Source organism: Colias philodice, chromosome 12, assembly GCF_061535455.1.
Source record: "Colias philodice isolate Cphi_HAF_F1 chromosome 12, ilColPhil1 Martin Lab GWU primary, whole genome shotgun sequence".
NCBI classification, from domain to species: domain Eukaryota; kingdom Metazoa; phylum Arthropoda; class Insecta; order Lepidoptera; family Pieridae; genus Colias; species Colias philodice.
The window spans coordinates 1,510,043-1,523,643 of NC_143097.1; the positions used below are offsets into that span (position 1 = coordinate 1,510,043).

General features: G+C 34.2%; 4 protein-coding genes across 5 annotated transcripts; 2 read left to right on the forward strand and 2 right to left on the reverse strand.

Annotated features, from left to right (window-relative positions):
- Positions 1–137: 137 nt before the first annotated feature.
- LOC149483778 (zinc finger CCCH domain-containing protein 15 homolog) lies at positions 138–4,775 on the forward strand. Its single transcript, XM_089701967.1, has 7 exons — positions 138–410; positions 721–922; positions 1,475–1,575; positions 2,076–2,210; positions 2,660–2,926; positions 3,519–3,740; positions 4,563–4,775. Exons 1-7 carry the CDS (start codon positions 336–338, stop codon positions 4,737–4,739), a joined length of 1,179 nt encoding a protein of 392 aa, XP_089558093.1. The 5' UTR covers positions 138–335; the 3' UTR covers positions 4,740–4,775.
- A 420-nt stretch (positions 4,776–5,195) lies between these two features.
- LOC149483779 (phosphotriesterase-related protein) lies at positions 5,196–8,317 on the reverse strand. The gene is made up of 6 exons (XM_089701969.1): positions 8,026–8,317; positions 7,618–7,869; positions 6,924–7,181; positions 6,491–6,655; positions 5,995–6,212; positions 5,196–5,511 (listed from the first exon to the last, which is right to left on the reverse strand). Exons 1-6 carry the CDS (start codon positions 8,045–8,047, stop codon positions 5,374–5,376), a joined length of 1,053 nt encoding a protein of 350 aa, XP_089558095.1. The 5' UTR covers positions 8,048–8,317; the 3' UTR covers positions 5,196–5,373.
- LOC149483780 (dynein axonemal assembly factor 4-like) lies at positions 8,296–10,417 on the forward strand. Of its 2 annotated transcripts, XM_089701959.1 has the most exons (4): positions 8,296–8,442; positions 8,770–9,637; positions 9,852–10,051; positions 10,171–10,417. In XM_089701959.1, the coding sequence occupies exons 2-4, from the start codon at positions 8,791–8,793 to the stop codon at positions 10,402–10,404; spliced, it is 1,281 nt and encodes a 426-aa protein (XP_089558085.1). In that variant the 5' UTR covers positions 8,296–8,442; positions 8,770–8,790; the 3' UTR covers positions 10,405–10,417. The 2 variants fall into 2 exon arrangements, with proteins under 2 accessions (XP_089558085.1, XP_089558084.1); XM_089701958.1 differs by lacking the exon at positions 8,296–8,442 and having other exon boundaries at positions 8,634–9,637.
- Positions 10,413–13,278, reverse strand: LOC149483781 (uncharacterized). Its single transcript, XM_089701938.1, has 2 exons — positions 13,064–13,278; positions 10,413–12,606 (listed from the first exon to the last, which is right to left on the reverse strand). The coding sequence occupies exons 1-2, from the start codon at positions 13,150–13,152 to the stop codon at positions 10,518–10,520; spliced, it is 2,178 nt and encodes a 725-aa protein (XP_089558064.1). The 5' UTR covers positions 13,153–13,278; the 3' UTR covers positions 10,413–10,517.
- Between the last annotated feature and the right edge of the window lie 323 nt (positions 13,279–13,601).

Here is a 13,601-nt window from a genome sequence, read left to right on the forward strand (position 1 = left end):
GAATAATGCTTTAATCAAAGCTTTAATCATGTAATAATAAAAAAAAATTAACCCCGCTTTGACCCCGCGTTTAACCAGACGCCACGCACTTAACGACTTTGACAATCTGTCAAAGGGTCAATCTGTCTCGTGTCAAAATACTTATTTCTCGGTTCCTCGGACCACGGTGTGAAATCACAGGTGTGAAATCGAAAATTGGAGAAATAATATTTTCTCAACCTCTGCTGATGTAATACGCCAATCATCAGTGACGGCATAGCCGAATTAATTTAATTTCCTAACTATTTATTATTAATAGCATTAGTTGAATAGGTAGTTCTCTACAAAAACTAACCATGCCGCCGAAGAAAGCCAGTGGTGCTGGAGCCAGCAAGAAGACAGAACAAAAAAAGAAGGAGAAAGTTATTGAAGTAAGTACAAGTACTATTTGTTGTTGATTTGTGTTGAATTTTGATTCTCATTTTTTATTACCTGCTATACTTACAGTTGTTGTTACCTGGGCTAGCCTATAATGGGGGTATACAGTACAGGATACTTTATGACATTGAATCTATGTATATCTTATCCACTGAAATATAGGCTTTCATTCAATTATAAAATTTACTAAATGGTCTGACTGGATATTTCTACCCGATCCGCACACTATGGGCTATGACACTCAAATGTTTTTATAAATAGTGTTTAATCATTAGATAGATGTAATTAAAATTAATTTTTCAGGACAAGACCTTTGGTCTCAAAAACAAAAAAGGTGCAAAGCAACAAAAGTTTATTCAGCAAGTAGAAAAACAAGTAAAAAGTGGTGGTATTCACCCCGCACAGCCTGTACAAGATAAAAAGAAGGAAAAAGAACAAAAACTGAAGGAGCAGAAGGAATTAGCAGCGCTATTCAAACCTGTACAGACTCAGAAAGTTGAGAAAGGTATGAAGTGATCAGATTTTACTTTTATACAATAGTTAAAAATAAAGTCTATTCTTATTGAATTGATATCTTTTTTGCTTGCATATTGTGGTTAGTAAGCTCTTAGATTCTATTAGATCTGATTTACAATATTGTTAACACATACTGCCGCGGCCGTTGTAATGGCATGAAAATTTCTTTACAAATTAATATCATTTAGAATACCACTTTTATAAATATTATAGAAATCCCATATATTCTGTATTCGTAAAAGCTGTACACAAGATTGTTTCTAAGATGAAACCGTTGTATGAATTTCACTTTATTCATTAAATAATTTATTTTAAAATATCTCAAATGCAGTACCTACCTATACTAAGTCAACATCAAATCAAAGTCAACTTTATTTTTACGGTTGCCTGGAAGAGATTGCTTTAAGCAATAAGTCCGCCAATTGTGCACTTACCATATTCATGTTCTCCATGTTAAATTATATATGTTTTTTAGTACTGGTATTGTACAATAAAGTGTAAAAATAAATAAATAAATAAAATCATTAATTCCTTTTTGCAGGTACTGACCCAAAATCAGTTGTATGTGCATTCTTCAAGCAAGGACAATGTGCAAAGGGTGATAGATGTAAATTCTCACACGACTTGACTATAGAAAGAAAGGTATATTATTTTATGTTCTTTTTTAAATTTCTTTTGTAAAAGAACCCTCTTCTTCAAGTACACAAAGTAGTATGTGAATATAATGTCTATAGGAATAGAAATTCATCTTTATTGCCACAAACTCTTGAACATTATAATTACTTTCAAATTTTTAATCACCAATTTATAAGTCACTAGGTTCCGCCCGCGGCTTCGCCCGCGTGGTGTTTTGATAAAAGGTAACCTATGTTCTTTCTCAAGGTCTAAAGATTGTCTGTGCCAAATTTCATCAAAATCGGTTGAGAGGTTTAAGCGGGAAAGCGTAACAGACAGACAGACAGACAGAGTTACTAGTGGATCTATGTTATCTAATTTCTTCAAATAAATAAAAACAACAAGATATATTGAAATTTTTTATAATGCTGATTTTTATTTAGGCTGAAAAACATTTATTTACCTACATTCTGAACATACAAATGATATAGCTACATTTTTTATTCATTTTTTATACCGTCTTTTAGGCCGAGAAGCGATCACTCTATGTAGATATGCGTGACGATGAAGACAACATGGATAATTGGGATGAGGACAAACTCAAGGAAGTGGTAGAGAAGAAACACGGAGAGGGCAACAAGCAGCGGCCTTCTACTGATATTGTATGTATTTTTTAAATAGTTTTGCTTTATTTAAAATTATGGGCGTTTATAAATAAATTGTAACCTATATTTATTACAAAAAAGAGCGTGTATGCCGAGCACTTCTCACAAGTGAAACTTCTTTGGCAAGATTCTAAGATACCAAAATCGTTCTCTTACTCCATGACGTAACGGTATTGCCATGATGCAACCTTAAAATGTTACTCTAAACGCGCATAAAAAGTTTCCCTTCAAAAGTAATATAAAACCATATATAAAACCAAATATTTTTGTAATTTTTACTAGAATTGTGGGTATATTAAAAAGTTAATAGTTGAGGTTATTTCCTCTACAAAATTTGATAATTATCAGCTGTATTTCAGTTATGTATGTCTTCATATATCTATGTTTCTTTATAGGGCTTAAAAACAAAAATAAAATAGTTTAATTAAAATTTTTTCGTTCCACAGATTTGCAAGCACTTCATCGACGCGGTCGAGAAATCGAAATACGGTTGGTTCTGGGAATGTCCAGCAGGCACCAAATGTATATACAGGCACGCTTTACCTCCCGGCTTTGTGCTCAAACGGGACAAGAAGAAAATGGAAGAGAAGAAGAATGAGATATCTCTTGTCGATTTAATAGAAAGAGAGAGAGCGGCTCTCGGACCAAATCAAACAAAGATCACGTTGGAAACCTTCTTGGCGTGGAAGAAAAAGAAGATTAAAGAGAAACAGGTAGATAAAGGAGTTTTTATTAAGATTTACTCTATAAATAAAGTTTCAATTGTCCATGTCGGCTTACAGAGCCGAACAGGTAGGCTTTCAGAGATAAAAAAAAGATATTTGATATGAACTTTAAACTGATTTAAATATTCCATGTTCTGTGTTCATATCTAATATTTTCAATATTGTGTACATTGCATTTTTGACGTGACAACGTCTTATAATTCGATAGAGCCGGCTGCACGCACGAAAAAACATGACTCATGCGGCGTTACCTCGCTCTGAGGCGTTCCATGTGAGGCTTGAAGTGCAAGCGAGAGCGCGGAACGAGCGACAAAGAAGCACAATCGGACGTTGTCACGTTCAACTATCGTCAGTAAACCGACTTTACAGACAACCAATTTTTTACGTTATTTTCCATCAACATTGGTTGATCAAGTGTACAGTTAAAGCTACAGACCAGTCAATCAACTTTGATGGATGTTGGACGATGCCGACGATTGACGATCGGTAGAAATTTTTCAAATTGCTCCCATAGTTTCATAGCCTTTTCAAGTCAAGCAAAAAAATATTATTGATTAACAAATTAATATTAATTACACAGGAACTACTCAACAAAGTGGAGGAACAACGCCGCAGTGACTACAAAGCGGGTCGAGCGGTTGGTCTCTCTGGACGAGAGATGTTCTCGTTTGACCCGGCGATGGCTGCTGATGCTGATGATGATGGAGACGAGGCTTTCGACCTTGGGAAGTTCCATGAGGATGAGGAGAAGGAGGAATATAGGAATATCGAGCTGGAGCTCATCGGGATGGAGGCTTGCGAGGTATGATATTATTATTATTTTTTTTTTTGAAGTGAAACTTCTTTATCGGGGTGGGACAAAAATTTTGTGTAACATTTTTGCGTTACGCCGTACGCGTGACATTTTTGCGTTACGCCGTACGCGTGACATTTTTAAGGTCATAAAGAAGTTTTACTTCTTACGTGTGTACTCTAGTACACGCATACATTTTTTTTTATGACAGAGCAAGCAAAGGTGGGCCACCTGATGTTAAGTGGTCACCACCGCCCATAGACACTTGTAACACTAGAAGTGTTGCAAGTGCTTTGCCGGCCTTTTATGGATAAATAAGCTCTTTTCTTGAAGGCCCCAATGTCGTAGTTGTTCGGGAACACCGCAGGTATTAAAAGCTATTGTGAAATTTTATGTAGATGGGTTGTTAAGCATCGTCTATATTTAGGGAAAACATTAGTACTCAACTAATGTTTTCCTTAAATATAGACGAGACATCAAGCATAAATTTTGCATCATACAGCATATACATTTCTTACATATCATATATTTCTGGTAACAGTCAGAAATTTGGAGGTAGCAACTTTGCACCATGTTGAGGCTTTATGGCCTTATATCCCAAGCACTTCTAGTTAGTAAGAATATTTGATGAATTATTAAAGTATGATTCTGTAATTTGTACTTATTAATAGAGTTGCCATAATAAAATATTGTCATGCCTGAAAAAAAAAACGATAAAAAATACTCAACATTAAAATGAAAGATCAAAAAAGTTAAAGCAGTAATATAAGTTAGCCACACCACATGGCACATGCACGTTTGAATCAATAACTTTATGTATATAAATTCCAGGCGGATGATTCAGGCACGAAAGCGACTGACGATAGGTTAGAAAAGCTAGGTAAAGATTTAGAAAATGGTGATGAAAAGCCACAAGAAGAAAATATGGGGGCTTTGCCAATTAATGAGAACCTCTTTCTCGCTGAGGACCTGGACGAGGAGCTAGAAAACCTGGACCTTGATGATTAACCTGTACAGATATTGTAATAAACTTGGTTTATAATGTGGGTGACTTTTATTTGGGTATTTTTGTACTGTGGTTGGTTAAAGTATGTACAAAGAGAAAGATTTAAGAGAGAAATATTTATAGAAATGAGAATACTAAAAACATGCATGAATGTCAATGGAATGATAGTATACAGAACATAGCTCAATGGCCTAAATTAAATCCGTTGTCGATGCTAAACTCGCATCGATGTTACAAGTAATTCAGGTAGGTGCTGTTTAGTTATTATTGGTGTATAGCCAACTTTCTAATTATATTCTTAAAAAATACCTTTAGGCTTCTGTCGATATTGCATACGATAGCCATTTTCAAGCCTTATCACTTATTAGGATACTTATTCAAGGAGAAATTAAAACTAAATATAGTTTCGTAACAATAATTTTATTAATATACTTTAATACTTTAACAATATAGATTACGAAAATAGTTTTCTTTTAAATATTATAAGCTTACTTTATAAAAGTGTAAAACAACAAACAACGTTTATAAAACTTTTAAAATTTATAGTTTAATAAAATATATTAGATATTGTTTCCTTATTAAATAAATAACAATGTAAATATGGCAACATTTTCCTTAATATTAAGTGACTGTTTTCTACTTCTTGATAGTAAGCCATTCCGCGGGGTTTTCAATCGTTATTTTGTCGATTTGAGCTTGAGAAAAGCCTTTAGCTGTCATCCGTGGTAGAATGTTATTAATTATATGGCAATATCCGTGACCTCCGAAATCAATCTGAAAAATAAATTAGAAATTGTTATAACCCGAGCAGATAGGGAATAGATCTGAAGATGGCCTCCGCTCGCATGCGTTCTCGCTCACGCGATGCAAAAAAACGCACTCAAGAGTTATAGTTGCTTTTATTGATATTGATGTTTTTATTGAGTTTTTTATATTGTTTGCGTTATAACTGATTGCTATTTATTTTCGTAAAATTTTTGTTACAAACTTTAAAAACAAATGGATGAACCAAAAAAATAATGTTAGAGAACTTAATTTGCCAACCTTACCATAAGTACCCGTCGCCATCTTCAGATCTATTCTCTATCTGCTCGGGTTATATAAGTAAAAACCTGTTCGACGTGTTATGGTAAACTAATAATATAAATTACTTAGTTCAGAAATGCTCAGGACGCATCATGTGCGTTTTAATTACCTCAATGAGCGTAACTCGTACATTATATATTAGGTAACACAAAAATAAACATAAGTACATACCAATCTATGTTTAGTGTGCACATCATGAGACATCAAAATTCTATTTTCCTTGCCATCATCAACCAATCCTTTAATCATGTTCATCCTTTGTGCATCCGACGGCATATCAGTAGGAACATGTAATTGGTAGTATGACACTTCCACGCCGAATAAATCAAACTGGCAATATGTACCAAGTTCGGAAAACTCTGCGAGCTTGTCGAAATCAAGGAGCGTACCTGTAAAATGTAAGAGATTAATAAAATTAGTCATTTTAAAATGTAACCTATCTTACCAGAGAATGTTTCAGAATTACGGTCTTTAGAAATATGAATCAATAAAATCCAATATAGTTAGTTAATTTTTATTTAATTTAATTATTTCGTTAGATTCCCACTTTAGAGACTTAATATACTTACTAAAAACTATTAATTCAAACAAAATAGGTGCCTTTATACATTCGTTACGAAAATATATCTCTCTCTATTTTTTTATTTTTTTCAACTAGCAAACTTACGATCCAAATGAGACATGACAACTTTATCAATTTTCCCGCCAGATTCTGAGTAAATGCGGATAATTTCGAACGGCGCTTCCGGTTCTCTATGCGGGTGGAAACTAACACCGCAACCAATTTGTGCTTGAAGTTCTCCTGCTGCTTTTATTGCTTTTCTTTCGAAATCTGGAAGTATAAAATACGATTGAATAAAGTAGGTATGTAGAACATCTTTTTTTTGTTGATTCGTAAAAAAAATTAACAAACAGCAATAACTTTTTTTGCATGAATTACTGAAATCGAAATTTTTTCAATAATCTGAATTTTCTTTATCAATATGTGACGCTTTCTGTACCTTTTGACTAACCTACTATATTTTTACATAATTTTATAAGAAAACATTAGGAAATGTTACAATTTTTTACAGCATAGTCAACTTAACATAAATGTTTACCTTTAATCGGCCAAACACTAGCAATCTCTCCCATAAAGCCAGTTTTTACTGTAGGATAGTCAACACAGCCTTCAGTCATCTCTTTCAACATATGATTATACATATCTTCTGCAGTACTCCCCATAGTACTGTTGTTTTGCACATCAGCTATATAATAACCAGTGCCAGCTACTATATGGACTTTGCTTTTTTCTGATAACTGCTTACAGAAATCAATGTCTCGTTTGATCCCCTCTGTTGTGTTCTCAACTATTGTTCCTGTAGTGTGAAAATAGAGGTTGGTACTTACTACTTACTTACTTGAACTGGACAATTACCTTAAATTATCCAGCGATTACTCTGTTTATTCTAGAGAAGATAATAAAAATTTAGTTTTAATTATAATTTTATAACAATTCTAACATTATATTATGATATAAAGCCTTATCTATACTAATATTATAAAGCTGAAGAGTTTGTTTGTTTGTTTGAATGCACTGGTCTCAGGAAATACTGGTCCTTTTTTAAAAATTTGTTTGGTGTTAGATAGCCCATTTATCGAGGAAAGTTAAAGGCATATATCATCACATTAGGAGTTAGGACCAACAAGAGTGGAGTAATGCGGGTGAAACCGCGCGGCACAGCTAGTAGATAATAAAAAACTAAATTTAATGCGAAGAAAAATAACTATAGAAATGTAAAAACTATAATTTACCTCCACCATACTTCTTATAAGCCAGTACATCATTTAACACTGCTTCCTTTGCCTTTAAATCATTGAACATTAAATTATTTTTAGAGCTATATGGATACTGCCTATGAAACCCCACATTTTCGAGACAAAAGCCACTCTGAAATTTATCTGCAATTTCTTTTGGTGGCTCTTTATAGAAATGGGTGAACTCCATTGATAGATGTTCATGTGTTAGTGTTCTGCCTAATGCACTAGGGTGTACATCCCCTAAAACTGAAAGAATACATGTATTAAATCAAATGGAAGTTAAAATATCCAGTAACATTTAATTCAATGAATAATATGAAAAAAAAACTTAAATTGAAATGTGCATTTATTTTTAATTAATAGCATACTATACATAGAGTTCAATTTAAGTTTTGAACTTACCTGTTTGAATTATGGCACTCATTTTCTTGTTATTTATGATCAAAAAGCAATACGAATGAAAAATAAGATCCTAAGGAAGATGTTCTTCTGGGACATACGAGATATAATTTTATCAGCTTGATAATAAAACCTCTGCAATATATCATTTGTTTATCTATTTAAATTATTTTACTCATAACTGATATCAACTTGTTTTCCTAATATTTACATTATAACAAGCCTTGATTTCACAATTATTATTGTTTACATTGTTTACAGATGCCAACGCCAGCTGATCTATTTGACAATATCAGTGCAAATGTCAGAGTGATAAGACAGCTTTTTTATTCCAGAAAACTATGCATAAGTCGGCCGTAGAAATTGGACTCAAATATTACTTATACCTAATATTTTTCAGTAACTTGCAACGAGTTTTAAGTATAAATCTTATATATAAAAATGAATCGCAAAATGTGTTGGTAAGCGCATAACTCGAGAACGGCTGAACCGATTTCGATAATTCTTTTTTTATTATATTCCTTGAAGTACGAGGATGGTTTTTATGTAGAGAAAACGTAAATATGTACCACGGGCGAAGCCGGGGCGGACCGCTAGTAATAAATAAATAAATTAGCCCACTAATCCCAAATTAACATACACCCATAGCCCATAACTTACTAAAAAGTATACGCAAATGCCAATTGCCATGGTAACGTATAATTTGTTATATTATTGCTATTGAAACAATAATAAGAGTTATTTCAGGATTAAAGTGATCTATTCAAAATGCCTATATTGGTTAAGGATTTTACGTGGACTCAAACTTTAAACACAATCAATGTAAGGATTCCTCTGGACCCGGTGTACAGAGAAAAAGTTGATCTTTTTACCACCGATAAATACATAAAGGCGCATTTCAATCCATTTTTGTTTGAAGTGTTTTTGCAGCATGATATCGATAGTGCTAAAAGTAAATGTACACTACAAGACAACCTAATCATTTTTGATTTAATAAAAAAAGAAGAACTTGATTGGGACGTGTTAGAAAAGACACTAAGCAAAAATGAAAAAGCGAAACTGCGTGAAGAAATTTTACTGGAATGTCAAGAAAAAGCTAAAGCAGCATCTGAGGAAAGGGCTATAAAGAAAAGTCAATTAGATAGATTTACTGTTCAACAAGCGATGGACATCGATAACAAGCAGCATAATCTGATGGATTCCCGAAGAGATGCGGAACGAAATAAAGCTATGGACGATTTAGAAAATTGGAGGCTCAACAACATTACAGACAACGTTCAGCAATGTAAAATTGAAAATTGTGAAAATAATACAAACAGAGGTGTATCAATAGTCGAGTTGCCTGATGAAGATGTCGTCCCAAAAGTCGAGAAAAAAGCAGTAAAAAAACCAAGTCGACCGATCGTCAAAATACCGGTTAAAACTCCAGTCAAGTCTGAATACATTGAAAAGAAGAAAGACGAAGTAGCTAAACGTATATTACCAAAATTACGCGAGTCGGGACAAGTAGAGATTAAACATACGCCGAGGACGTTTCCTACGCCGAGTAGGGAATCGACAGCTCAAGAGGAAGAAGCTTGGTTGAAGAATATTACACAAGCTAGAAGAGCTATTGGTATATTATGTTACTTAAATGCCTAAATATTGGTAAACAATCGTTAACTGTTAATCAATAATTGAGTAAAGTATTTAACACGTTAGTTGCTGCGATATTAATACAAAACGTGTCGCGTCTACCGACCGGCTAGGCGGATTTCGTGCACAGGCATATTGTATTTAATTCATTAAAATATACCATCCTATATTTCAGTATGATCAACTTTCAACAGGTTTCGTTTCCGAAGATTTACGTCCTGAAGAACAAGACCCGCAGTGGTGTAAGGAGAAAGGAGATGAGTTCTTTCGCAACGGCAACTATCTGGGTGCGATTAGCGCGTACACACACGGCATCACGTTGTCCGATAAATTACCAACTTTGTACGCAAATAGAGCGGCTACACACTTCGCTTTGGGAAACTTTAATAAATGTGTAAGTGGTTATTTTTTACTCTACATAATCTCTTGTTATTTTATTCACATCTCAATCTGCCCGTGACTATGTTCGCTGTAGTGTTTGAAATGTGTATTGAGCATAACACAATATTACAGGTGACAGATTGTTCTTCAGCTTTAGATTTGATGAAACCGGCATGCGAAGGAAACAGGCGCAGTCGGGCCAAATGCATCGCACGTAGAGCCGCCGGTCTAGCTCGATTAGGATACCTCAATAAAGCTATCGACGAAATGAAAGCCGCCTCTAAACTATTACCAGATGACGAAAACATCAAAAAGGATATCTATGATATGGAAAGAGCATGGGAACAAAACCCAGACTCAGATTAAACACCAAATTAAATCTAACACTAAATCAAGAGTTTTATTTCTAGTTTTGCATTTTGCATTAACATAAATAAATTGCAACAGTTTATAGAAATTATTTTACAATTCGTACAATATTACTTCTCGTCAGTTATCTTTACTGTCTGTTTAGATAACCCAAGGTTGTTAAGTAGAGCTTGCGGTGAAGGATCCCTTCCACGGAACCTTCTGAATACTTCGCTCGGATGACAGCTACCACCTACTGACAGGAAACTATCTTTGTATCTCTTTCCAATGGCCAAAACATCTTGGTCACCTTCTCTTGCTTCCTCAAAAGCGCTGTAAATATCCGCTGCAATCATTTTCGACCACAAATGGCAATAATACGCGGCACCCCATTCTTCCGAAAATATACTCGTGAAGGACAGAAGATGAGAATCATATTTGTCAAATGGCATTGCATTGTATTTCGGCCATAATTCTCTAACCAGGTCGCGCCAGAAAGTAGTCTTTGAATATAACTCTAAATCTAATCGAGACTTGTACAATTCCTTGCATAAATTGTAACCAGTCATGTGACTTCTGACTTTTTGTAAATTCTGTATTATTTCATCAGGCAGTGGTTCTTCAGTGTGATAGTGTCCACTGATAGCTCGAATAGTATGTGGGTCATAGAGCCAATGCGTCATTACGTGACCACACACTTCTGCTGCATCCCATTCTACATTAGACAACCCCGCGACTTCAGAATAATTAGCTTTCGTCAGCAAATGACGTAAAGAATGCCCAAACCTTTGGAATAAAGCACCTACCTCTTTGAAAGTCAATAGAGATTGTTGCTTGTCAGTAGGTGCTTGGAAGTTGAATATTAAGGCTGATAAAGGATTTGTTGATGTCAAAGCACATTTGTTGCGGATCGAAACATGCCAACCAGCGTCGTCGTATACGCGAATCTTTTCATCCTGTCGCGCATATGGATCCAAGTATAGCCCGGCGATAGGAGTGTTACTGGATTCATCATATATATCGTAAAATTTAACATCCTTATGCCACGTGTGCACATTCGATCGCTCGACAATTTGTATTTTAAATAATGTACTGCACAAGTTGAACAAGCTGGTGATTACCCTAGGAAGAGGGAAGTATTCGCGTATTTTGTTTTCATCGAAATTGTATAAAGACCACTTCTGTTTCCTCTGCCAATAAGGAATATCCCAATGCTCTAATTTCTTATCGAAGCCTCTTTCATTTGCAAAGTTTTGTAATGATTCAAGTTCGACATCTTGCATCGGACGCGCATTTTCCAGTAACATATCTAAGCAGTTGTAAACATTTTCGACGGACCCAGCCATTTTAGTTTCCATGCTCATATCGGCGTATGTATCGTATCCTAACATCTTAGCTTGTTCTGAACGATAGCCACGTATTTGCTGCACATGGGTACTGGTTTCAAAATCTTTATTTGCATAACCAGAGCAACGTTGGACATGAGCCTGCCATGCATTCCATCGTAACGTCGGATCAGGACAGTACTCCATAAATGGTTCGTAAATATGTGGCTGTAATGTGATCTTCCACGGCCCTTTGCTAGCATTGTTATTCACTGACATTATTTTTGCCAGGCTTTCTGGGAACTCCTTAGCCAACTGCTCATCATTGATGAAACTACTGAAGACTTTAGTAGCCATATTAACCTTATCGCGGAACAACTGTCTTTCTTTTTGTAGTAAGTTTAGAATGTTGTCTAATTTCTCACGTTTCAATCCTTTAACATCAAGCCCGTTTAGTTTACCTTCTAGAATATACTTATCTAACAACCTTTGCTCTTCATCAGTTAATTTTTTGAGACGGTTTTTCTCGTTGATTGCAGCATTGTAAATGGGTACACTGTTAAACTTTGTTGATCTGGCTTTATGTGCTCTTTGGTGGATTTGGATATAGGATTTAGTGGGCATAAGTGAGCTGTTACCCAAGTACAAGGTTTTAGCCACGCCCCATGTTAATTCTAGTTGATTGTCAAGTTTCTCTAAAGGTTGAAAGATTTCAGTAAAGGCATTTTTGCAATCATTGCAAGACTCTTCAATATTTTGTACTCCACTCTCATACTCCAAACTGAGTTTACTGATAGCAGCAATACACTTTTCAATCGTTATGTCATTGAATTCGGGTAACCCATTTTCAGTAAGTAGAACATTATTATCTGAATCTTCACCAATTTCGGGAATTCTGTAAATAAATTATAATGAATGTACAAGAGGTATTTACAAAATATAAGTCAAATAAGAATAAAAAATATTGGATTTCAATCTAGATAAAAATGTAACTTGAAGTGTCAGTGTTGAATCAGAAACCACCAACTCAATGAGTAAATTCTTTTGAAATTTGATTGATTTTAATAATCTATAATTGAATGAAATATATAAATAACTTAGACATTTCTTCAAAGTAAATAAAGAAGAAGTTGTGTCCTGGTAAACCTGGGCAAATATTAATATGAAATATTATGCAAAAATTTTATGAACATTGGTTATACTATTCTTATCTTTATTTTGATTTTAACAGGTTACCTTTTGTATAGTTATGTGAATTTCTAAAAGATACAAGATAGTCATTTCTTGAATTATAATTGCATATCTATCTATTAAAAACTAGAATTATAATAAATATAAACTGTAAAACTTACAATACAATGTATCCAGAATTGCGTTTGTTTTGTAGAAAAGGTCGTTTTAAATATCGTGTGACAATATTACTGCGTAGAAAAGATGCCATAATGTAATATTTTTTCGTATTCGTTGTAACATAAAATGAATTTTATTTCATATTTTATAATTTTATACATAAAATTGCCGATTACAATTCGGACATATGATATTGACAAATGACATTCGGGAATGACAAGTGTCAACTGGTCGATGGCGCAATAGACAACACAAAAGAGCACTGCCATAAATTAAAATATTGAATTGAATTAGAGCTGTGCTTGTGTGTACAGGTTTATTTATTGTTAAAAATAAACCTTGCCTATTAACTTAATAGGCAAGGTAATAAGGTCCGGTAAGTGGTAGCACTTTGATACTTTGTTTTAAAATTGTAATGTGTTCAAAATACCAAAATATTTTGCTTTCTCGGTGCAGTTGAATTATGTTTTATATGATCAAAGTGGTATCTTTCATTTAGATTCATAACACTCTCAACCTCACTGAAGATATCACAGCAAT